The sequence below is a fragment of the Podarcis filfolensis genome (genome assembly GCF_964270895.1).
Source record: "Podarcis filfolensis genome assembly, chromosome: 3".
Classification (NCBI taxonomy): domain Eukaryota; kingdom Metazoa; phylum Chordata; class Lepidosauria; order Squamata; family Lacertidae; genus Podarcis; species Podarcis filfolensis.
The window spans coordinates 104,622,154-104,648,323 of record NC_139606.1 but is presented as its reverse complement, the minus strand read 5'-3'; the positions used below and the strand labels follow the sequence as shown (position 1 = coordinate 104,648,323).

The 26,170-nt window shown below is 43.3% G+C and overlaps 1 protein-coding gene and 1 long non-coding RNA gene across 10 annotated transcripts in view; both read right to left on the bottom strand.

The window, feature by feature from the left end:
• ANAPC1 (anaphase promoting complex subunit 1) overlaps positions 1 to 16,037 on the bottom strand; it is a 62,966-nt gene extending 46,929 nt beyond the window's left edge. For 2 of the 8 annotated variants that reach the window (XM_083604737.1, XM_083604738.1), the window contains exons 1-10: positions 15,860 to 16,037; positions 14,165 to 14,401; positions 13,010 to 13,171; positions 8,905 to 8,956; positions 7,391 to 7,494; positions 6,454 to 6,536; positions 5,397 to 5,470; positions 4,134 to 4,282; positions 2,763 to 2,983; positions 321 to 527 (exon numbers count right to left, since the gene is read on the bottom strand). In XM_083604737.1, coding sequence (XP_083460863.1) covers positions 321 to 527; positions 2,763 to 2,983; positions 4,134 to 4,282; positions 5,397 to 5,470; positions 6,454 to 6,536; positions 7,391 to 7,494; positions 8,905 to 8,956; positions 13,010 to 13,171; positions 14,165 to 14,377 — 1,265 coding nt within the window. In that variant the 5' untranslated portion in view covers positions 14,378 to 14,401; positions 15,860 to 16,037. The remainder of the gene's footprint in view (positions 1 to 320; positions 528 to 2,762; positions 2,984 to 4,133; positions 4,283 to 5,396; positions 5,471 to 6,453; positions 6,537 to 7,390; positions 7,495 to 8,904; positions 8,957 to 13,009; positions 13,172 to 14,164; positions 14,402 to 15,859) is intronic. The other 6 variants (XM_083604739.1, XM_083604740.1, XM_083604741.1 and 3 more) reach the window with 3 other exon arrangements.
• A 6,648-nt stretch (positions 16,038 to 22,685) lies between these two features.
• LOC310758924 lies at positions 22,686 to 25,969 on the bottom strand. 2 transcript variants are annotated; one of them, XR_014546099.1, is made up of 2 exons: positions 25,858 to 25,969; positions 22,686 to 23,577 (listed from the first exon to the last, which is right to left on the bottom strand). It is a non-coding gene; the product is annotated as an uncharacterized lncRNA (long non-coding RNA). The 2 variants fall into 2 exon arrangements; XR_014546100.1 differs by having other exon boundaries at positions 25,758 to 25,878.
• Positions 25,970 to 26,170: the final 201 nt, after the last annotated feature.

The following is a 26,170-nucleotide window of genomic DNA, read 5'->3' as shown; positions in this document are numbered from 1 at the left end:
AAGGCATTCTGCCTCTGGGAGCAGTGGCAGAACAGATCTCCCCAAATTTTTTCTTCTTACTTCAGAGCAGCCATTGGGGTGGGATGAGGCATGGAACTGGATTAAGGCAGCAGCACCTCCTGATTTTTAACATTTTCGGGAGGATACCGTGCTCGGCTTCTTAACTCTGCTTTTACCGGCGGACAGGCACGTCAGTTCAGACACATACTTGCAATGCTATTCTATCCTCCAAACTTTACGAACAATAAAACGCCCCACTCAAAAGAAAGCAGGCCCCTGCTGTTCAGACCCCTTGCTGAATAGATAGGATTATTCCAAACCTTGTGGTAGTGAAGGCCTCCGTCCACAGATGGTCTATGCAAAGCTCTGGAACAATGAGTTCCGTTTCCGGGGCGAAGAATGAGTCCATCGCACTGTTTGGAGAATGGCAGGCACTGTGCCTCCTGGGAGACTGTGCATGGTTGGAGAAGTTGAATCTCTGCACTCCTGAGAACGAATGCACCCCTAGGGCCGGGGAGTGAGATCGGCTGTGAAAAGAAAACCATTTCCCCCGGTGATGAGTTACACGCCCAACACCCCTTTTTTTCCACCAGAAAGCCAAGGTGCTCACACCTCCAAGAGAGGAAGAGGTCTATGTTTTAATTCTCCACTTCAGATCTTCAACTATGAACTCATGGGCTTCTGGAAAGCAGCTATCTTTCAGCAGGCACCAGGGTGTATGATATGGAGATTAAAAAAAATACTGGCCTCACTTTCCACACTGAGCAAGGGGATCCAAAGAGCTGTGTGGCAGCCACAGCGGCTTCCAACACAGTGTAAGAGACTGCAGCCTGGATGGAAAACTGATGCCATCCTTAAGTTTGTACAGAACTGCTTGAAGATTGCACTTGGGGTGATGGGGAAGAGGAGCAGGCTCTTAGGATCCTGTTTAAGGACTATATAGTGGTACCTCGGGTTAAGTACTTAATTCGTTCCGTTCTTAACCTGAAACTGCTCTTAACCTGAAGCACCACTTTAGCTAATGGGGCCTCCTGCTGCTGCTGCGCCGCCAGAGCCCGATTTCTGTTCTTATCCTGAAGCAAAGCTCTTAACCTGAAGCACTATTTCTGGGTTAGCAGAGTGTGTAACCTGAAGCGTATGTGTCAGAGGCTCAGGAGCAGAAGAGCAGGGGAGAGAGCAAATAGAGAGCGGAGGAGAGGAATCAGAGGGGAGCGTAGGGGAATATGACAGTGGACCGAGAGATTCCATGAGCTTCTCCAGCGAATCTGAAGATTCCCAGGAGGGGGCGCCTATGGTAAGGGCGAGGCGAATCCCAGAGGGGACGATCCATAAACAAGGAACCAGAGGGGAGTCCCAAGGGAGTAGCGGAGCAGTAGGGCCAGTTCCCCCACCAGAGCACAGTGGGGGGGAAGAGTCACGTGAGTCAGGACCAGCTTCTCCTCCATCGGGGAGTGGGGAGACGGAGGGAAGGCCAGGTCCAGCTAGCCTCCCCGAAAGGGGGAGCAGTGACACAAGTGTAACGGTCAGAAGGAAAGTGGGAGGCTGCGCGCGCGCGCCAAGTTCAAATGTGGAGGAGCGCGGGACAGCAGAAAACCCGGATTGGGAGCCAGGTCCTAAAGCCCGAAAGGGGGGGGGAGGAGTCGGGAGAATCAGCGTCAGAAGAATCTCGGAGGGCTGAGACTCCGACTAGCAGAAGGACCCAGAGAAAGAAGGAACAGAGGAAAAGGTGGAGTAAGGCTAGAATCGTAAGCTGGTGTCAGGGGGGAGGAGATTCAGATGGGAGTTCTACGGTCTGACGGACAGATGTAGCGTTGCACGCTGCGCGTCTAGAAATGAGACTGAACTTCAATAAAGACTTTTAAACTTGGGCAAGGAGCAGCGTTGGTCTTGTGTGAGCTGGGACCTTGGGCAGCGCTGACAGTATGTAACCCGCGGTACCACTGTAATTAGAACTACAGGCAACAGGTTTTATTGGAATGTGTGAATGTGGCCGTGTAGCACTGCAAGAAGGAAGCAATAGGCCCCTAACACCAAGGAGCATACAATCTAAGCCTTCACCAACCTCCAGATGTTTTGCATTACAACTCCCTACAGCCAGCACAGAAATATTTCTTAAGGTAATGTTCTTTGCAGCTGTGGCCAGGAATTGACAAGGCAATTAACGTTCCAAGGGGGCAGGGAACCTCTACAGCAGCGTTTCCAAAATGTGGAATGTGGAAACTGCAACGTCCCTATCACAGTTTCATAATGTAGGAAGTGTGAAAATGGGGGTTGTGTTCAACACAGCACTAAGGCAGGGTCCCATTAGAGCAAGGATTACTGCTAGCAGAATGGGATTCTCCAAACCTCTCCTCCACCCAACTGCCCCCTAAATCTGCTTGAGGGATTCCCCCAAACTCTCCAGACCAGATTCGGAAAGGGTGCAGGGCGTGCATGGGCAAGTTCCATTGCACTCATGCTAATCTTCGCATGAATAAGGCCAAGTTAGCTGAATACCACCTGAGATTCTTAATTTGCCCCAGTGGTGACCCAACAAGATCTGAGAGGCTAAAATCTGTAAGGGAAGCTGAAGAGCAGCGAATGCATTTCAGCTTACGAAAGATATGATCCCAACACACGGGAGCTCGGCCTCCACAACCCTTTAAGGCTGGAGTCTGAAGCTGCAACCACCCGCGGAAGATTTCAGTAAGCCAGGACTTGTAGCATGCATGGTTCCCCCGTATAGTTCTTTGCAAATCGACAACCAAAGCTTACCAGCCTACCTTAGAGCTGCCATGTTGGATATGGAGGGTGATCGGGAGTGAATGCTGGGGGACGATGCTGACCTGCTCTGACTGTGAATAGAGGAATAGTTCTGGAACGGGGAAGCCACGGGCGAGTCGCCCTTAGACAAGCTCCGAAGGTGGATTGTGAAGGAGCTGCTGGCGGCCGCATACTGAGGGGTCCCCACCTGCTCGGAGAATTTCAAGACAGCGCTTTGCTCCTGCAGAGAAGAGCACAGCAACAAAAATCGGCTTATGTTGTTCGAAACTGCATAGCTTTTACGTAACAGGATACCTTGAAGTACAGACCTAATTTTAAAACATAGAAACATAGAATTGTGGAGTTGGAAGGGACCCTGAGGAGCCCAACCCCCTGCAATGCGGGAAGATGCAACTGACCCATACAGGGATCGAACCTGCAACCTTTGTGTTACCAGCACCACGCTCTAACCCACTGAGCTATCCAGGCTCAGTAACATGAAATGTATCCAAAGTTTAAGGGGCCAACTAAACAAGGAGAGGAGAGGTCCAGGATCATAAAAAAACCTAAGAAGAACCCTACTGGATCCAGCCAAAGGTCCATATAACCCTTCTTCTTCTTCTCCTTCTCCTTCTCCTTCTCCTTCTTCTTTGGTATCACTCATAGCTGAGTAAGATTGTTTTCCATGAAAACAGCCTTAACAGTGAGTCTGTAAGTGACTGTGGAGGCCAATGCTGGATCCACATGTCCTTCCACAGTGGGGACATAGGTTTCCAGGCGAGATTTGATCATGGCGACAGTTTGCCAAGCATGCCTTCCTCTTAGCACACTTCTCCCTTTAATCCTGAGTTTGAGTGTTTTCAAAGCCTTTGGTAAAGGCTGTTCTCCAACTGGAGCGCTCACAGGCCAGTGTTTCCCAGTTACAGTATTGGTGTTTATACTACATTTTTAAAGATTTGCCTTGAGAAAGTCTTTAAACCTCTTTTGTTGGCCACCAGCATTACACTTTCCATTTTAAAGTTCGGAATAGAGCAGTTGCTTTGGGAGACGATAATCGGGCATCCGCACGACATGACCAGTCCAACGAAGTTGATGTTGAAGAATCTGGTGATCTTTGCTTCCCTATAACCCAGCACCCTGCTCTCAAAGTGGGCAAACAGATGTCTATGGGAAGCCTCCATGCAGGACCTGAGTGCCACAACTTATGATTTTGAGCAACTACATACAGAGGCATCCCACCTCTGACAACAGTGGCAGCACAGATCCCCCCAGGTTTTTCTCCTTTCTTCAGAGCAGTCATTGGGGTGGGACGAGGTATTGGAACTGGATCAAGGCAGCAGAGCCTCCTAGTTTTTAACATTTCCACATGGATCCTGCGCTTGGGTCCTTACCTCTGCTTTTACTCGACGAAGCGCCCAGATGGTATGCACACTCTGAGTGGCATCGTATGTCATTAGGATGGAAGGCTCAGCGTTGAGGAAAACAATTCTCATCGAATAGTCAGCAACGTACTGTACTCTGGCAGAGCCAAACAAACCTGCTAAGCGGGAGAAAAGTCAGGTTAGCCACCTAAGAGAAAAGGCCGGGCAGGAGACATAGTTCAAAAACAACATGTGCACACCATCGTAAACATTGGCAACATGGAGAAGGCAGGAGTGTGGTGGTGCAGAACTAATGTGGGGCCTTGTGGGGCTGTGGTAATATGCCTTTGCTTGGGTTATTTTCAGCTGTGGAGACTTATCTCTCTATTTCAACATTAAAAAAACCCCTATCAAGGTACAGTAAGTCACCTGCATTTTAGAGGATGAGAAACAAGTCCCAATAATATATTAACAAAATGAATGGGCACATCTCAGCAGAAGGCTAATTACAAAAAACCTCTTCCTGGCATTCCCAATATGGATTATTTTAAAATTTAGAGGGCAGAATTAACCTCTTGAATTTAATCACAACTACATTTTCCTGAGATGTTCACAAGCTCAGCACTGTAAGATAGTTGCATATACATTGTATTGTAACATTTAAAAAATGGTATAAAAGGGTAGTTTATAAATATAATCAATGTCTTTTGTCCTGACCCCTTGGAAAGTATGAAAGTATTTCTCCTGTGTGCGCTTGTTAGGGGTACACCCCCCTTTTAATTTTCTAATTCTACTACCATTAATGCAACAGAGAGTTGAAACGTCTTCAGCAAAATGTCTTTTACTAAGATAAACGCTCAAAGGTTTCTTTCTGGATTTTGGTCTCCTCAATCAATCACATTACAGTCCTTGCAAATATTATAATTGAGGCCTCCAGAGAAAGAGGAAGTGCCAGGATTTCCCCTGTACTTTAATCTATTTCCACGACCTGCTAAATTTTATAACTAATAATTAGTGCCCAGGTTGGTTTGCTTTTTTCCTCCTCTCTCCTAATCCCTCTACCTCTTGTGCCCTGACTTTTTGATTGTAAGACTTAGAAAGATTTTTGCTGCTCTGCGAGCTTGGTTCTCCTAAATAGCAGAGCAAAAAATGCTCAATCGATGAAGCGATTAGTGTTCCAAATTCCTAAATGTCACCAAAAGCAGGGACCAGCAAAACGTTGGTCAAGCATCTCCGAATACTGCTCAGCTGGACTTGTTTTTCCTCCTTGTTTTTAAGAATTACATATTTTACCTGCTGACTTACAAACCATTGGTGTTATTTCATCTAACGGATGCAGCATGCTGAACATGGTGGGCAAAGGTTCTCTGAAAAGAAAGTGGGGCAAAATATTAAGCACTGCAGGCAAAACGGAGAGCAGCAACTAAAGGCTGCACTCCTAACCTGATTTACCTGGGAGTAAGCGCCACTGAATTAAATGGCACTTACTTCTGAGTAGACATGGTTAGGATCACAGACTTAACTCAGTACAGCATCCTAAATGTATCGTGAACCGGTAAATAACAGAAGGTTTGCATATAACAGCAGACTGTAGTTTGGCAAACCAGGAAGTGCCCCCTGAAGCTGGGAACATAAGGGGAGGCAGGAAGGAGAAACACTCATTCCCAGTTCTCCAAACCACAACTCGGAAGATCAGAGAATATGACATTTGAATACAGCCTGTATGTGTGGACTTTAATATGTTAGGATCACATTCAGAAATCATTTTTAAGTTGGTTTATGCTTTTAAATTATTTTTAATTTAAAACTTTGAAATGTAACTCCAAAAAAGCAAGATAGGTAAATAAACGAAGTGTGTGACATTATATCTCAGAATATACAGAACAGAACAGCCCTACTAATATTATGTTGTGCTTTGCACTCTTCGAACTGATACAGGTTACAATTCCAGGATGAGGCACGGCATAGTCACAAAAAACCTGGTTCTTGCAGATATTCATGCTGTCCAAATACCTGCGTATGCTTCTGGGGCTTTTCTGTTAAGTGACTGACACATTTGTATGTACTTTAAATTAATACTAATCTGCTGCAAAGATGCCTGCGTGTTTTTCAAGTCAGTTTATTTTCAAAGGGACACTTAGCACAACTTGGAAAATTTAGAAGTTAAAATCAGATTAAAAGGAAAATCTCATGAGATTTTTATCCACTCTGCTAGCTAAGGAATTATCCTGCCAAGAGACATGCCAAGGAATGAAGTTAAAGAGCCACATAATGTGTGGGCCGTCACATTTACTAAGGACACTGGACCATCTTCTTACCATGCAGTCAAGAATCAATAAAGTCTAATTACCTGGCTGGGCTAAGAGGCACTTCATGCGAAGAACTGCTACGTTCAAACAGCAAGCCATATTTTGTTGGCCAGACATTGGCTACCTATATGTAAAAAAGTTATATTTTTAAAAACATTATTCACATGTTTATACTGTATCCGGGATATTTGAACGCTTCTGATTTTCAGCTAGCTGGCAAATAATGTCAAGGCTTTAGGTAAGGTAAAGGGACCCCTGACCATTAGGCCCAGTTGTGGCTGACTCTGGGGTTGCGGCGCTCATCTCGCTTTATTGGCCAAGGGAGCCAGCGTACAGCTTCCAGGTCATGTGGCCAGCATGACTAAGCTGCTTCTGGCGAACCAGAGCAGCGCACGGAAACGCCGTTTACCTTCCCACCGGAGCAATACCTATTTATTTACTTGCACTGTGACGTGCTTTCGAATTGCTAGGTTGGCAGGAGCTGGGACCGAGCAACGGGAGCTCACCCCATCGCGGGGATTCGAACCGCCGACCTTCTGATCGGCAAGTCCTAGGCTCTGTGGTTTAACCCACAGCGCCACCCGCATCCCAAAGCTTTAGGTACCAGGACACAAATGATTTCTGCTTTGTTTATAACATGGGTGGGGAACCAAGGGTCAAATGCAGCCCTCCAGGTCTCTATCTCTCCCTTGGGACTGTCCCCAAGCCGCCCCCCACCCCACAAGCCATGCCCTTTGCCAGCCCTGCTTTGCCCCCTTCTATTTTGCCTGGCTGGAATATGTCTTTGAACTCGGATAATGCTTCTTACTTCCCTGAAAGGAGGTCAGGAGCAGGTGTCGGGGAAAAGTCAGCAATAAACTCGCACGGCGTCTGTTAAATTAAGTCTTTATTAAAAGAAATAAGACAGCTCAGGAGGCCAGGCTTAGTGAGCACAGCAACTCCTCCCGATTTATGAATTTGGTTTTCACATATGCTTACCTGAAAGGGCAAAGAAGCAATGTGATCCTTTCCTTCAATGCTGTGGATATTTATGCAAGAGCTCTGTAATATACAGATACACTTTTCTACTACTTCGGTGCTATCTGAAATTGGGGAACAAATAAGCATAATTTAATAACCTTCCGTTCAGCTACCCTTCTCCCAAAACCAGACTGCATTTCATACACTCGGTTTTGGAGAAACTATATATATATATTTTTTAAATAATTTTTATTAACTGGCCAATCACATCAAATTAAATCACATCACATAAATTCCAAATTACAAAGCCAAATTTTTAAATTTTGTTGGGGGAACCCATACTTCAAGATCCAAAGGGGGATTCAGATCATCTTCTTATTACTGCGTTAATGTCCAAATCAGTCCCAATCAGTCCAAACAAAATTCATAATTCTATTCAGTCTTATCTTGGTGTTTCCACATCATATCTTGTTCATATAATTTCTATTTTTCCTTTACGATCTCTTCTGTTAGTCTCCTTAAGCTGATAAGCAAAATAATAATCCTGTGTGGATTTCCCGTTCCTCCACTAAGTCCAGATGGTTTCCATATATCTCCTTCGTAGATAACATCGCTCTTTCCATCATAAATTTGGCATTTTTCGCTCTTGAGTCCCACCGAGACGTATGTAAACAACTCTATTTCTCTCTTTCTCCTCCCAGACCCAAGAGCTCCAACAATGCCTCCCAAAATGGCGACGGCATTTTTAACTGCGTCATTCCAAAACTCTTAGCTTTCCAGCTTCGTCTTGAAACATTGCTTTGGTTCGAAAGTTTATCTCCACACAGCCTTAAATCCACAGCTTAAGTCCTTAGTTCCTGACTCATTTGGGGAGGGGATTCTTGTTAAATCACATAATGAAGGGCAGGTTGTTGTTTTTTCCCCTCCCCCCTCAAGTCATACCGTATCTTGACGTATCTTTTCATATTTTATTCTTGTCTTGTTATCAGAGATCTCTTCTGTCAGCAGTCTTTACTCCCCTTTTTCCTTGAAGCATGTGCAATTTATCTCGTCCAAATTGTTTCTTTTGAAGATGCTTGCAACTAGAAGCGCGAATCAGGGACGGCGTCGAGGAGTGCCGAAATCCCACAGGAGGGCTTTGTGCCTAGTGCCCCCACCCCCACAAATTTGGGGCACAGCAGGCAAGGGCCGTCCCCCCCACAATCCTGGGGGGGTTAAGGAGGCTAATTACCCCCATCATAGCCTCCAAATTACCTCGTGTGGGTCGGAGAGATGTTATTGTCAGCCATCTTCTGATGCGCCACCTAGTGGCCCCCGGTTTTGGAGAAACTATAGCATATTGCAGAAACTATAGCATATTGCAACAGACGGTGCCTTTCAAGCTGGATTATTGATTACTATTGTTTCTCATGTTTGTGCCTGCAAGCAGATTTTAAGCAACTCATGTGGAGGGGAAAGTGAGGCATACGTATTTAAAAAGGAAGTTAATCATTTCCAGACTTCAAATGAAGCATAATAAAAATGAAACGTACCTTCCGTTTTGTCAGACTTATCCTTGGGTATAGAGAAATCACACCACAATGCCTGAAACAAAATAAAAATATTCAGCAGGAAGAGTAAACCAGGTCTGGCTATCAGAAAGCTCATTATTTGAAATCTCAGTTATCTAACTGATAGTATTTATTTAACACAAATAAATGTAAGTGTTATTTAACACAAAGAATTATACCCAAACCTCACTACACGAACAGCTGATTCAGATATCTGAAAAGCCAGAGTTTGCCCACGTCTTCATTTGTGTTTTGCCGGTCAGAGGCAGCCATTTCAGGCAGAAACCGCTTGCATTTACTATTTGCAAACTCCATCTGCAAGTGCCTATGCTTATTTTATTTCATTTACTTCCTTCAATGTATAGCCAGACCTTCCTCTTTTAATTATCTGAAGGTGGGTTACAATACAATAAATACATAACAAATCTGAGTCAAGACAACAAAAACATTTAAAAAATAATAATAAAAGAATTATTTCTGCAAATATAATAATACACCAGGCAATACTGGCAAAATGACACAATCCACACACCAGAGCATTTCCTGTGTAATACACTCTTTTCACCTAAGTCACAATCTCCATTCATTTTCCATTCTCCTACCCAGTCTTATTCCTGACGGGATTCAGAAAACATGTTATAATCCTAACTATAGTAATGAATATAGAATAAAAATGCTCCTCTCTGCCCCCATCATATTATTCTCTCCCCATCCAAGTAGTGCTGGGAGAGACTCCTGCCTGAAACCCTGAAGAGCTGCTGCCGTTCAGAGCAGACAATATTGAGGCAGATGGACCTGACGTGGTATAAGGCTGCTTCCTATGTTGCTGCTTGCTTATATAAAAAGACCAAGAAAAAAAGACAATGTTGAGTGACAAAATTACAGAACAGGAAGTGGAGGGTGCCATTCAGAATATGCAGTTGGGTAAATCTCCAGGACCAGACGGCTTAACCTCCAAATATTATAGAGTTTTGAAAGATTGGTTAATTCGGCCACTAATGGAGGTGTGCAATGAGATATTAGAGGGGAAAAAGGCGCCGGAGTCGTGGCAGGAAGCTTACATTACACTTATACCGAAAACTGAGTCTGAAAAGACGCAACTTAAGAACTACCGCCCCATATCCCTCCTTAATGTGGATTACAAAATATTTGCTGACATTTTGGCTAATAGGTTAAAAAAAGTACTATTGGAAGAGATCCATAAAGACCAAGCTGGCTTCCTCCCGGGTAGACACTTGTCGGACAATACGAGGAACATAATTAACATTTTGGAGAAGTTGCAAGTGAATATAAATACTAAAGCAGTTTTAATTTTCATAGATGCGGAGAAAGCCTTTGACAACATTTCTTGGAGTTTTATGAAGAAAAACCTTCAGGGGATGGGGGTGGGCCAAGGGTTTGAAAATGGTATAAGTGCAATTTATTCAGAACAAAAGGCTAAATTAATTGTTAACAATGTGGTGACAGAGGGATTTAAGATAGAGAAAGGTACACGACAAGGCTGCCCAATTTCCCCATTGTTGTTCATTTCAGTCCTGGAGGTACTATTGAACATGATTAGAAGGGACCGTCTGATTAAAGGCATTCAGGTCGGAGCTAAGCAATATAAATTGAAAGCATTTGCAGATGACTTAGTCTTAACACTACAGGAGCCAGAATCTAGTTCGAAAAGAGTTTTGGAAGTGATTCAAGAATTTGGGGAGATGGCTGGTTTTAAGTTGAATAAGTCAAAAACTAAAGTTCTTGAGAAAAATTTAACACCGATTGAGAAAGAAAGGTTTCAGAAGGAGACAGGCCTAACAATAGTAAAGAAAGTTAAATATTTGGGGGTCAACATGACTGCTAAGAACTTAAACTTATTTAAAGATAACTATGAGAAATGTTGGTCAGAAGTGAAGAAAGATTTAGAGATATGGTCAAACCTGAAGCTTTCCTTGTTGGGCAGAATTGCGGCTATAAAGATGAATGTATTGCCAAAGATGTTATTTTTGTTTCAATCTTTGCAAATTTTGGACAAGATGGACTGTTTCAAGAAGTGGCAGAGAGATATCTCTAGATTTGTCTGGCAGGGCAAGAAGCCCAGAATAAAATTTAAAATACTAACTGATGCTAAAGAAAGAGGTGGATTTGCCCTGCCAGACCTGAAACTTTATTATGAATCGGCCGCATTTTGTTGGCTGAAAGAATGGCTGCTTCTTGAAAACACAGACATTTTGGATTTAGAAGGTTTTAATAATGTTTTTGGGTGGCATGCATATTTGTGGTACGACAAGGTTAAAGCTCATAAAGCATTTAAAAACCATATTGTCAGGAAAGCATTGTTTAATGTCTGGCTAAGATATAAAGACCTACTGGAGAATAAAACCCCAAGGTGGTTGTCACCAATGGAAGCAAAGGCACTGAAAAAGTCCAATATGGAGGCCAAATGGCCGAAATATTGGGAAATATTGGAACAAGAAGGAGATAAATTGAAATTGCAGAGTTTTGAGAAATTAAAAGACAAGGTGCAAGATTGGTTGCACTATTTTCAAATAAGAGAGGCTTATAATTTGGACAAAAAAATAGGTTTCCAGGTGGAAAAATCAAAATTGGAAACTGAATTGCTAGAACCCAAAACTAAAACACTTTCAAGAATGTATAACTTGCTGCTAAAATGGAACACGCAGGATGAAACAGTTAAATCTGCTATGATTAAATGGGCACAAGATGTTGGTCATAACATCATGTTTGCTGACTGGGAAAAGTTGTGGACCACAGGTATGAAATTTACGGCATGTAATGCCCTAAGAGAGAATATTATGAAAATGATATACAGGTGGTACATGACACCAGTCAAGCTTGCAAAAATCTATCATTTGCCTGACAATAAATGTTGGCAGTGTAAAGAAAATGAAGGAACATTCTTTCACCTTTGGTGGACATGCCCAAAGATTAAGGCTTTCTGGGAGATGATTTATAACGAAATGAAAAAAATATTTAAATATACATTCCTTAAGAAGCCAGAGGCCTTTCTCTTGGGCATGGTCGGCCAATTGGTGCCAAAGAAGGACAGAACTTTCTTTATGTATGCAACAACAGCAGCAAGAATTCTCATCGCAAAGTATTGGAAGACACAAGAGCTACCCACCCTGGAAGAGTGGCAGATGAAGCTGATGGATTATATGGAATTAGCGGAAATGACTGGCAGAATCCGAGACCTGGGAGAAGAGTTGGTGGAAGAAGACTGGAAGAAATTTAAAGACTATCTTCAGAAACACTATAAAATTAATGAATGTTAAAATTATGCTTGGATTGGTAATAAGTGGTAATTAGTGACAAAAGTTAATAAGATTATGTAAAATAGGTATTGATAAATGGTTAAAAATATCGACGTATAATATGTTATGGTATAAAGTTAAAATATTTGAAAAAGGGTAAGAATTTGCTGAATCAAGTATGTAAACGGGAATACAAAAGGGGGGAGGTGTGAGGAGGTCAAGAACATAAGCACATGAATTTGAGGATATTGGGAAAAATGGATTTGCTTTATTTCTTTTTCCAAATTTAGCTTTTCTTAATTAGCTGTTGTTTTTCTTTTGTGTATTTTTTGTGTTTTCTTTTTTGTAATGTTTACTTTTATCTATGGCTTTTTATTCTGTGAATTTTTATTTTTTTCTTTTGTAAAACTCCAATAAAAATTTATTTAAAAAAAAAAAAAGATAACCAGGGACTGTGTTTGCTATTCTCTTTCTTATTCACTACGCAATCACAGAGCAGCAAATATCGATTAACTTGTAATTGTTGCTGTGAATGTAATATGAAACTTAAGATGATTGTGGAACCAAGGAGAGTTATCTTTTCCTTTTTATACCTTTTACTGGAACATGCTTTGTTTCTTTGTTGTGAAAAAAAATCAATAAAAAGTATATATAAAAAAAAATATATAAAAAGACCACACAACCCGAACTCCTGCAAATCTGACTGGTCGTCTGCACCACTGATCCCCCACGAGGCTTTCTCCTAAGCAAGTGCAAGGGCAATTCTGGCCTTGGTTTCATATGCAACTTGCAGCTAAACAAGCTCTATGGTACCATGCCGTTTTCCATACCTGCAAAACAGGGCTGTCCACCGTAAACGCTTTGTAAACTGCAGAAGCTTGGCTTTTACTCCCTCTGCTCCAAATGACCATATTGCCGGCCACGTAAAGCTCTTCATCGTACTCGACTTCTTCGCCAACATCACTAATGCCCTTCCTTAGCTGCCAACTTTCCTGAAAGGGGGGAAATGAATAAGAAATATTAGCAAATGCTGCGTATTATGCTTATTGGTGTGATTATTTTTCAAAGACTATCTAGTAGGGAACAGAAAATGGCCCTAGCTAGTTGTAGTTGCATTAAGCCGATCTTGCCCTGATCAGTAAAAGTTGAACACATTTCAATTTGCATGGCCAGAAGGAGCACCAAAGTGATTTAAAGGGAAATTCTGGAACACTCTGGGCGGCTTCCAACAAAATATTAAAATACAATAGTCTATTAAACATTAAAAGCTTCTCTAACAGGGCTGTCTTCAGATGTCTTCTAAAAGTCTGGTAGTTGTTTTTCTCTTTGACATCTGGTGAGTGATCCACAGGGCAGGTGCCACCACCGAGAAGGCCCTCTGCCTGGTTCCCTGTAACTTGGCTCAGTAGAATGCGTCCTTTTATTTAAAATGCATCTCTGGGTTATTTGTGGGGCCTGCCTAGTGTTTTTACATGAGTAGAATGTGCGCTTTTATTTAAAATGCATCTCTGGGTCATTTGAGGGGCACAGGAATTTGTTCTTCTCCCCCCCCAAAAAAAAATATAGCCCGGCCCTCCACAAGGTCTGAGGGACAGTGGACTGGCCCCCTGCTGAAAAAGTTTGCTGACCCCTGACCTATCTGTTCATGTTATTAATGTTCCTTGAGTGTTCACTCATCAATAAAATATCAAAATGTGTACCACCTATTCCTATGACTTAGAAACTATTTTAACAGGCCGTTGTATTTTCTTATCACGTCTTCTCTTCCCTTCCTCACCGGCTGATCATTTTGATTCAGAACCATAGAACTAGAAGGGACCATCTAGTCCAACCTCCTGCAATGTAGGAATCCTTTGCCCAACCTGGAACTCGAACCCACAACCCTGAGATTAAGAGCCTCATTCTCAACCAACAGAGCTATTCCAACAGCACATTGGCACGTATGCTTTGTCTGGTTTAAATACTGACGCCAAAGGCAGCTCTACCTTGTGTTTCTCGTGGATCGTAACTTCCTGAAGGGATCCCACCAAACCAGCCGCTCCGTCCGACGACCAAAGTTCCGAGGCTGGTTGCAGCTGCCGAAGTTGCAGGTTCAGCGCATTCGGGTGGTGCTTGCAGTGGTCACGGCCAAAAGGGACAAACTCCTGCAAATCCCCTGCTGCAATCATCATTACCCTCTCTTCATAGATGTTCGACATGAGTTCCAAATATCAACATTATTTCTGAAGAAAGACCCAATACAGAAACAGAGGTGGTTTCAAGTGTGACTTTTTCAGCATGCACAATACTTCAGCTCTCCCTTATTCATTCACTGCAATCATTTGTCATTAGCATCACCAGTGCGTCTTTGGTTTAAAAAATAAATAAAGGTGCCGGTACTCATATTGTGATAGAAGCGCCCTGTATACCTGAAGAAGTGTCTCCACCCTCATCGTTCAGCCCAGACATCCAAATCGGCCCTTTTATTGCACTGAAAGTGATCAACCTACACTGAAAATGCTTGAATCAACTGGAGCAAGCTTTTATAATAGAAGTGCACTGACTTGTGCCAGATGCTGTGTATTAAAGGAATATTTTATGGTTGACAGAGTAACTGCACAATCCTAAACATGTATCCTTAGAAATAAGTCCTATGGACTTCAATAAGCTCACTCCTAAGCAACTGAGGTTAGGAGTGCAGCCTAAGTTAAGCACTGGCTCCAAGCATATGTTCTAGGTTACACATTGCTCGTAGAATTGTAGAGTTGCAGGAACCTCAACTGAAGCTTACATCACAGGCGGCCATCCAACCTCTGCTTAAAAACTTCCAAGGAAGAGGAGCCTTGGAATAACACACCACGGTGTCTATCATGTCCTTTGGACATATGATGAATGGGCAACATAAAAAAATAATAACCTTGTGGTTATTTGGGGAACCCAACTCAACAACATTCACAGTGCAATCCTCTTATGTGTTTACAATTGGGTTACCAACTGAGATCAACAGCACCAAAGGCGGGCTTTGGTGTTTCTTATGCTTTTTACGAATATCCCGGTCCTCGCACAGGGTTGTTGCTGCCCTTTGCAAACCCAAAAAACTTGATACTTGTGCCTCCCTCCCCCCTTCCCATACATCCTGCTTGAGGAGTCCTGGCAAGAAGAAAACTGGAAACCCCAATCGGAAAAGGAAGAAAACACAGGTCACTGGGGTGCTTTTCTCCACCAAAGAGATTGCTTTTTTATTGTTGTTATGGTATGCATTTTTTTATTGTAAAACACACACACAGCTTGCAATCTCAAGATGAAGGGCGGTATAATAACTGAATGATAATAAGAGCAATAATAATAACAACCACAATATATCCAATATTTAAATTATTATTGCTATTATTATTATTACTATTATTATTATTATTATTAGGACATGGACAAGTCATTCTCCGGGATCGATGAGCCGGGCGAGGCTGCAACCCCGCACACCTCTTTGCCGGGGAGGAGAGCCATGCCAACCCGGCGGCTTCCTCACGCGCGCAGAACACGCGCCTCGAGCGCGGGGCGGGGATGCAGATGCGCGCGCGATACGGAGCCCCGATTCCGCGCCGGAGGAAGCGAGCCGCGGGAAGGGATGGGTAACGGGTCCGAGGGAGGCTGGGAGGCAGGAGAGGCTGGGCTGGGGGGGGGGCAACAACTGGCTGACGAACCTGAGTGACACAGGAAAGCGCGGTCGGCTGCGGGCCTGGGCTCCAGCGGCTCCTCCCGGTGTCTCTTGCCTGGGTAGCGGCGGGCGGGCGGGCGGCGCGGTCTCCCTCCGAAGTTCTCTCAGACGGGCGCCGCCATCTTGGGACTCCCATCACCGCCCGCGCGGCAGGCCGAGGGCGGGACTAGCGCGGGGGACGCCGCAAACTGGCCGGGGGGAGAAGCGCGGGAGTGGGGGGGGGCGGGTTTGGTGGGGTTGGGGGTTTCCCCAGCTGCTAGGGCAGCAGAGAGAGGGCAGGGCAGGGCAACAGTCCCTGGAGAGGGCACGAGGACTAGTGACTGAATAAAAATAATGAAATATAAAAAATTGTCCAGTAGCATCTTGTAGAGAAGTGTGCATGCACACGAAAGCTTACACCAGAACAATTTTTTTAAATATATATATTTTTATTAGTTTTTTTAACGTATCATTTTCAACAGTAATTAAACATACTTTTACATCTTACTCAAATTTTTGACTTCCATCAATCCTGTCTGAAAATTTTCCAGTCTAATCTCTCAGTATGCATTTCTTGCCTGTTACATTTCAGACTCATAACCAATATCTCTATATTTTTCTACTTTGTAACACTTCGTATATTTCTCCTTACAAAACTTATTGTAGTCCTACTAGCGTAATTTGTTGATTACAGTTGTTCTTCAAATAATTCATATATTTCTTCCAATCTTCTGTAAATCTCTGGTCCCGCAGGTTTCGAATCCTTCCTGACATTTTGTCCAATTCTGCATAGTCCATTAATTTCGTCTGCCATTCTTCTTTCGTCAGAATTTCTTCTTGTTTCTATTTCTGAGCTAACAATACTCTTGCCGTATACCAGAGCAAACTTAGTTGGTCTATAAGGTGCTATGGGACAATTTTTTATTTTATTTTTATTTCGACTGCATCAGACCAACACGGCTACCTACCTGAATCTAAGGACTAAATACTTTGTTTCTTGCTGCTGTCAGATGAGCTTCATCAGATCAGCTGTGCAAAACAATGCAAAGCGGAGTGGGGGGAGAGAATAGGGATCAAAGCGACTAGGAACAGCCAGGGATTTGTATTGGGGCAGTTTTACAGATTGCATGGTGTGTATTTCAGTGGTCTCGTTGCACACAGCCCATAAGCCTGTGGTTGATGAGTGTAGCCTAGAAATTGCACAAACAAAGGGGACAGAGAGAACTTATCTGCAATTTCTATGGCAATCAGAGGGAGGGGGTCGCACATACACACACACACACACACACACACTCCTGTCCCACCAACCATTTCTCAGTCCTACTATGCTGATTCAGCAGTGTCTCTCACACCAAATGTAACTGACTCATAGGACTCTAGGAACTGCAAACAGGTTATATGTGCCTTCGTTGTCCATGAAAATCTTTCAGTGAAAACAATTTTTTAAAAAGAAAAACAGGGTGCTGGCAACTGGGTCAAAACACTGGCACCTGGTGGTTAAGATGGCTATCCCATTACAGTATATGCACACTTAACTTGCTAGTGTCATTGAAACTCAGTGGACCTTACTTCAAAATAGCCACATACATAGTATTGGGCTGCTCCACATGCAGGTGGTTGAGTCCTGAGGTGGTGGCATAGACTGTTCCACTTCAGGCTTCAGGACGTATATCACTTATTTAATAAAAAAATAAACACAGGTACTTTAGGAGAAAAGGTCTCCATGTTATGGATACTGCAAGTTGGGAAGCCATGGGAAATTAACCTTGCCAATAGTTCTTGCTATTATTTCTTATCCTAGTGAGGCCATAAGATCTTCTCCATATAGTTCCTCATTTGAGAAAGGAAAACTCAGTACATATTCAGAGGTATTCTTATTATGTCACATGCTGCCCTGTTGAGTCCTGGAATTGAGAGCAAGGCCCAGGGCTATGTTCTGTGGAGTTCTGGCCCAAAGTAAACCAGCTGCAAGCCCAGTGACGCAAACACACTGAGGTGTGAAGGTGGCAGAAGTTTGGCCGAGAGCTGAAAGATGATGTAATGGCTGGCTGCAGCCCTAAATATAATACTTACTCCACGGAAACTGGAGAACCTTCCTTCCAAGTAACAGCCTAATTCTATGCAGAATTAGGTTCACAGATTTCAGTTGTCATTATCTGTGCCTAAAACATCATTGGACCAGGCAGAAAAAGGGTCTTGAGTTCAGGTTGTAAATACAACCGATCTAGAGAACAAGAGGGCCTTGAATGGTGACAGGGTTCAGCATTCCTGGGCACCTACTGAGCCTCATATCCCAGTAGAGGGCCCACTGCCAATCCCTGGAGCATCTCCTTGCTGTTGCTACCTGTTCAGTTGCCCTCGCCAAGCAAGCCAAAAGGTGAGAGGAGCAGCAGCCTCAGCCTGGAGGTGGTGCTGGTTGAGCCCAGAGGGCTTTGGGGAACCACAACAGCCATTGAGGCTAGTGGAGCCACCTTTTCCTCACTCTTCAGAGTAACTGATCTGTGTTGTGTGATCTTGAGAACTAGCCACCATCACAAGCCTGGGCATAACGGCACCAAACTAATGGCAATTACCATGCAGATGCTGTAGTCACATCTCAGTGCCAAATGCGCCCTCAAATATGTGCTGAGATAGCACTGCCTGATCCAATGAGCTTAATTGCTCACACATCAGCTCGTAGGATCAGCCTGATAGAAGTCTTTCCCCCCATTTGAAACAAAGTACTGTAGAGTTCTCTCCTTGCTTTCAATAGCGCATGTTGCTAGCTTGAACAGTGGTTGTCTTGGTGTTCCAGTAAATGGCTAACAAGCACACGTCTCGAATTTCAACATACCCTGGAACCAAGTTCTCATTATTTTCCTGGACACTTATTAGTCCAAGTTACTTTCACCAAGTGGAAGAAAAAAGCCACAATTATGCAAGCCTTTAATAAGGCTCAGCTGTGTAAAACCCCTCTTCGTGGTGACAAGTCCCTGGAGTGGACCCAGCGAGTTAATATGCCAAGCAATGTCCGCTGTAGTTTGTGAATGGGACTCTGGCTTCTCATTGAGAACATAGTGGCGGAATCTATTCAGGTGCTCAGCCCCAGTGAACAATACGTTCTGTGACTGTGCTCAAAATATAGTCATTGTTTTGCTGATTTTTTTAAAAAAGTACCCTGCTCCTCTTTCCAATGCTCCCAACTTACACAAATATAAATACCACATTCACATTAATTAAATGAGAACTGAGTATTCCACTTTTTGGGAATGGGAAGTTTGCATCACATGTTACTGAAATCAAAGAATAAAATGTCACCCCTTTCTTTCTACATCCAAAGCTTTGTTGCTTAGCCAAATAACGTCACCAGTTATCCAGATAGTACAAAAAAGAAATGGAATATACAAATCAGCATATCATTAAAATGTAACCTAACACAATCCATTGTAATATCCAATATCTTGTTAATAATATAGCAGAAAATATTATATAGTACTATATATTACAGAAATGGTTTTTTTTAAAGTCCTCATGAAAATCCATCGGCATTTGGGTGTGAATTTCGGCTAATGTACACAAGTTTCTATGCAAATGTGCCTAATATATACATTTTTTGCAAAGCAATTTCCCCTAATAAAAGGGGTTTTTTGTATGGCATTTTCACTAATACATGCATTTAAGGAACTCTTTACATAACTTGGTTGGAGAACTGCACTGCAAGATGCAGAGAAGCGTAGATTTTGAAGCGTGGCCGTATTTTGATGCTCAGATTGATTCAGAAAGTGTGATTCAAGTAGATTCACCTTTAAATGTAAACTGAACCCCCCCCCCCAAAAAAAAATCCTTAGCAGAAAATCACACTTAGTGACTGCTCTTCAGCAATGGAATTTTCATCCCTGGAGCCTGGCTATTCCAGTTGTTATCTAATCACCAGACTGTTAATCTCTTCTCAGAAAGGCAACTCATTTCACTTTGATGCATTGCTTTTAATTAAACTCTGGTGCCAACAGATGCAGACTTTAAGGAGCATATCCGCTCTTTGAACAGCCACATGTTGAAAATAAGTGATGAAGTAATGACAAGCCAACTGTATCTCCAGTTGGTGGCAGTAGGTGTCAAGCAAACATTTTTTTAAAATTTCAGAAGTGATTACAATAGTGCAGTCTCACATTGCAGGAGCTGCACAGGAGTAACTCTTAAAAATAAAACCCCAGCTTCCAACAGAACTCTTTGTTAACCTGAGCCTTGAAATGCAAGTCTTTTTAGAGGACTCCCAATCTGGCCATACAAATTAGTAAATCTGTACAATTTCTTCCTTGGAAGAGAAGTTGACATTAAAGGGATTCCCTGAAGATTCTAGTATAAGCAGGATTTCGCTATTGAGGATGGTTTGTAAGCCACTGGATTCAAGCAAAAGCCAAGACTACAACAATATTTGCAAAAAGAACTTCTTTGCTGAAATAGGGCCATCTGAACATCACTATCCAGCAGCCCTTCTGACCTTGAGGCAATTTAACTTTGTTAAATTGGAAATATTAATTTACGTTGTTGCAATTTTGCTTGTTTGCCTTATGACAGAATTGTTTTTAGTTGTCCTGCTCATATGATTTTTTATTTTATTTTTGGCAATTTCTGTATATTGTTTCTCTGTGTTTAATTTTATTACTTGGTTCCGCACTCTGGGATTGAAAACATTTGATGAAGAGTGGGCTATACATGCTGTAAACAAACCAAAATAAAAAAGAAAAGAAGGACCAACATCTTGGCTGCAGGCCTTCCTCCCTAACCATACATCTGTAGAAATTTAAAATTAGTAAAGACAGGAGGAGTTGTGCCCCACAGGAACACAGCAAAACTAAGAATTCTAGGTTGAAGGGGGAAACGATTCCCCCTGCTGTCTTATAACAGCTGTTTCACATTTTGCTTTGTTATTTTCCAAGGGTCGATCTTGATGTTATGGCACCATGACCCTGTGTCAGAATCAGGTCACCACCAATTTTCCTATAAATTGGAGGGTGGAGGAGAGAAAATAAAGTCCAGTGGAGGCAGGGGTGCTGCTGCTTCCCTCATTTGGTCAGTTTGGGAGTCAAAATAATTTCAGGAAGTCAAAATGGTTCCAAGAAGGTCTTCCTGTGCTGCTCCAGACATTGGTACATTTATAAACATTTATATTATATATATATATATATATATATATATATATATATATATATATATATATATATATGACCTTAATTTTTTATTACACTTGGCAGCTGAAACTCCTTCTCCCCAGAGAGACGTATGTATACAGTGGTACCTCAGGTTACAGACACCTCGGGTTACAGACTCCGCTAACCCAGAAGTAGTACCTTGGGTTACCTCAGGACGAGAACAGAAATCGCACAGCAGCAGCAGGAGGCCCCATTAGCTAAAGTGGTACCTCAGGTTAAGAACTGTTTCAGGTTAAGAATGGACCTCTGGAACGAATTAAGTTCATAACCAAAGGTACCACTGTATATATATTTCCTATGGGGTCCCTCCAAACTTCTCCATTTTTGTGAGGGTACATTCTGCAACATGTCATCGACACAATAATAGCCCATTAGTGGTCACTTTATACTGGACCATCCATACTTCATTAATCCATCAGAGATGCTTCCCTGGTGTTTTTGAATCATTGCAGACCCTCCAAGTGTCCCTATTTTTCAAGGACAGTCTCGGATTTACAGAAGCCATCCCAGTTTCTGATTTGATTCCAGAATGTCCTGCTTTTCCTGAAGATGTCCCTTATTTTCATAGGAGAAATCTTGGCGGGTCTGGAGTTATGCGACTCCTGAACCACGTGGATAAATAATCATACAAACTTTAGAAGACATCTGAAGGCAGCCCTGTTTAGGAGACTTTTTAAATGTTTAATGTTTTATTATGTTTAATGTTTTTATATATGTTGGAAACTGCCCAGAGTGGCTGAGGCAACCCAGTCAGATGGGTGGTGTATAAATAATAAAATTATTATTATTATGGAACAGGACGTCCCTAATTTCATCTGAGAAATGTTGGAGGGTATATTATTGCCTTCTGAAGAGGCACTCCTGTGATGCAGCATAATGAAAGTGGGTCCCCCCCAAAAAAACCCAATTTGTGGTATAAAAACTTACAGGATTTCAACAGGAATTTACAGGACAAGCACTGGTTGAAAACAAAGCAGTGGGTGGTATTCAGTCTAGTCCTACTCAGAGTAGACCCATTGACGCCTAAGGTTCATTCATTTCAGCAGGTATAAAGTATGTACAACTCAGTATGCCCCCAAACTTTTGCAGGCACAAGCATCATTGAAAGCTGGATGGCGTATAACTCAGTGGCGTGCGGTCCATGAACTAGTGGCTCTAGCTTAGTCCCCTTAATGTTCCCGGCAGGACCTTTCCCTGTACCTGCTCAGCCAGTGCCTCCAGGCTCTATGTATGTGTGTGTGCATGCAAGTCTCTCTCTGATTACCTCCATAAAGGCTGCAAAATTGCACAACCCTGCAAAGCAGGAAGCAACGGCTTGAAGCAGAACTGCAGCCCCTTCTCCTTCATTTTTTAAGAAATAGCAGTTGGTGGAATATAAGACCCCAGCAACCTTAATAATCTCATTTCCTTCCTCCTCTCCTTCAGCCTCTCTCTCTCTCTCTCTCTCTCTCTCTCTCTTCTCTCTCTCTCTCTCTCTCTCTCTCTCTCTCTCTCTCTCTCTCTCTGTGTGTGTGTGTGTGTGTGTTTGAAAGCATGGTGTTATAATAAACCGCCAGTCCCAATCTGCCAGAACCTGAAGGATCAGCAGAAACAGGCCACAACCAACAACAGAACGATCATAGTGCTGAAGAAAGAAAGGGGTGTAAAAATAGCTTTTTAATTGGGAGGAGGAACCCACCCTTCCACCTCTGGGCTTGTCTTCTTCAAAAAACAAAGCCAAGCCAAACTTTTCTTCTTCTTTTTGCAAGCCGCTAGGAATTGGCAAATTAACTGGCTGGGGAACTGGCTTCCTTGGGAGGCTGTGAACACTCCTTCCTTGAAGGTTTTTAGGCCTCTGCCAGGGATGCTTGAATGGAGATTCCTACCTTGCAGGTAGTTCAACTAGATGCCCCTTGGAGTCACCAAATCGACATACAGTGGTACCTCAGGTTACAGACGCTTCAGGTTACAGACTCTGCTAACCCAGAAATAGTACCTCAGGTTAAGAACTTTACCTCAGGATGAGAGCATAAATTGCGCCCCAGCGGCACGGCGGCAGCAGGAGGCCCCAATAGCTAAAGTGGTGCTTCAGGTTAAGAACAGTTTTAGGTTAAGAACAGACCTCCAGAACAAATTAAGTTCTTAACCCGAGGTACCACTGTACAGCCCTACAAAAAAATTCATCGCACACCACTGGTATAACTGGCTCGATACCCTCATGAACACAAATGATTTTGAATGTGCCATAATAAAAGGGGATGTCGAAAGGTGCCCATAGCGGGAGTTACCCCTGCGGAGAGAAAATCAGGCAGAAGCATAGAGGGAAGAGGCCTGGCCAGGGAAAATATTTGACACACGTAAACACCACCCTGCTGCCCATTCTGTGCTTTAAATTCACACAGAGACACAGTTTGCTGCGTAGGAAAATGGAAGCGATCCAGGCCTGGCACTCAAGACTGTTGCTGCTGTCACGTCTTGCTTGTCCCTTGGCTGCCGGAGGCACGTGCCTTTTCGTAGCCGCTGATTGCTTCAAGATGTCAAGACGTTTTCAGGGCTAAAAAGAGAGAGAAGCAGAAATTCAATATCTGCCAGTAGTGCAGCTTGGACTGTATACTGAATAAGCATTTTCTTTTTTTCCCCTCCCAGACGTTAAAAGGCATCTGGGAACAATCTGCTTGTCCTCCCGCCTGGCCTCACCATTAATTATTTAATTTTGAAAGGTACTTTATATCTGGGACACACTATAGACATGACTATATACAGACTGCTTATATCTATAATCTGGGAGCCATTTAAAAAAACAAAACTGTCTAGTTTTATAATTCCAGTTACAGATAGGTAGCCGTGTTGGTCTGCCATAGTCAAAACAAAAACAAAAATTTTCTTTCCAGTAGCACCTTAAAGACCAACTAAGTTAGTTCTTGGTATGAGCTTTCATGTGCATGCACACTTCGTCAGATACACAGTATCTGACGAAGTGTGCATGCACACGAAAGCTCATACCAAGAACTAACTTAGTTGGTCTTTAAGGTGCTACTGGAAAGAAAAAAAATTTTTTTGTTTAGTTTTATAATGTGATTGTGAAACTCTTAAAAGTGTAGAAAACCTTTTCTTCCTCTCCCCCGCCAGAAAAGCCTTTCACAGATGATATCAGCTTCCAGTGCATTTATAAACTTAGTCCCAGGTGTGGTTTAACAATCCGTCTTCACAGGGAATTCTGGGAATTGTAACTCTCTGGGCGGACTTGGGGTCTCCTAACAACTCTCAGGACCCTTAGCAAACTACAGCTCCCAGAGTTCTTTGGGGGAAGCCATGATTGTTTAAAGTGGTATTATACGGCTTTAAACATATGACGTGAGAATATGGCCATAAATGCTTGCAGCTTGCCACTTTCTCCTAGCCCTGAAGTACATATTTCCCTCCCCTCCCCTTTCCTTGGGGCTCTGGTCCTTTTAGCTTGTAAGCCTGACGACAGGGCCTGCTTTTTAGTTTATGTGAGCCACTTTCAGATACAACAATTGCCTGAAAAGAAAGTTTAAAATGCAGTATTATCAATAATCAAAAGAGAACATTTTACAGAGATGGGCAATAAGAAGTATACGTTTTGGGCAGATCCACACCAATTAAAGCACATTTGACACAGATTTAAATGTGCTTTAAATACATGATGCAGATCTGTCCCGAAGTTTAGAACATTCAAGATAAAGGGAAGCCCTTTAAATAATAATTTTAAAATGCTATCATTGGCTGGTAAGTTGAGATCTGTGCTCAAAATGGGGTAAAGGTGCCCTTAATGAAGCCTAAACAAGCCCTAACCCTGACTCACCACAATTTTATCAAAATCTTATGCCACAAACAGCGGTACCTCGGGTTACGAACTTAATTCGTTCCGGAGGTCCGTTCTTAACCTGAAACTGTTCTTAATCTGAGGTACCACTTTAGCTAATGGGTCCTCCTGCTGCTGCCGTGCCGCTGGAGCACGATTTCTGTTCTCATCCTGAAGCAAAGTACCTAAGGTACTATTTCTGGGTTAGCGGAGTCTGTAACCTGAAGCGTCTGTAACCTGAAGCGTCTGTAACCTGAGGTACCACTGTAGTTGGCTTAAAACTAACTAAGGTTAGCATCACTCCACCCCAATAATTTGAGCAGCCAGGTGAGATCCTGCTATCTCCCTTTTCAGGATAAAAGGGAGTCTTCTGGCACCTTAGAAACTAGCAGGATGTTTGAGTATAAGCTTTCCTCAGATGCCAAAGCGGATTCTAACCGGGCAGATCCGCACACAGACAAAGGGATCCGGACAGGGGGGAAACGTAAACAGTGGGGTCAAAAAGTCACGCAAAAGAGATAAAATTTCACAGTGCGAAGCTCAAATGGATACAAGTTAAAAGGTGACCATTCACATCATGGGCACAGTCAGGGGAGTGCAGGGGGGCAGCTGCCCCCCTAAATCAAGCAAATAAATAATAAATACTTAACTAACTGACCCATCGCATTGCAGATAAGTCAGTTCTGCCCCCCCCCCCAATAAATCTCGGCTACGCCCGCGCATAGCTGTCAACTTTTCCCTTTTCTTGCGAGGAATCCTATTCGGAATAAGGGAATTTCCCTTAAAAAAAGGGAAACGTTGACAGCTTTGCGCCCGCGATTCACATCTTGTATACGTTTCAGCTTTGCACAGTCGCGTCACAGCTTTGCATTGCAGGGCTTTCCTGTTTAGATGCCGCGTTTGCCAACCTGGCGCCCTCCAGATGTTTTTGGACAACTCCCATCCGAGGGGGAGTTTTCGTCCAAAACATGGCGAGGGCTGTTTTACAATGCCATGCTCTCTACGTACAAGTGTGTGTGTGTGTGTGTGAGCGCGTAAAAGCTCCTGCCACAACCATGCAAGCTTCCGCGGGGAGCATTTAAGGCGCGTCAAGATTCCTGTACGACCTGCTGCGTTTCTCCATCCAAGTACTATTCGCCCCCTGGCGGGAATTGGAGCCCCTTCTCTTGCCCGACCAGAAGGAGGCCAACCCTCCCAGACCCCCGAAATCCGCCTCCCCGCGCCCGCCCCGGAGTCGGAGGAGGAGGGACCTCTCTCCGTCCCCGCCTCCGCTCAAGTTTCGCCCAGAACTTTTGTTTTGGGTCAGCGATCTCCGGCTCGG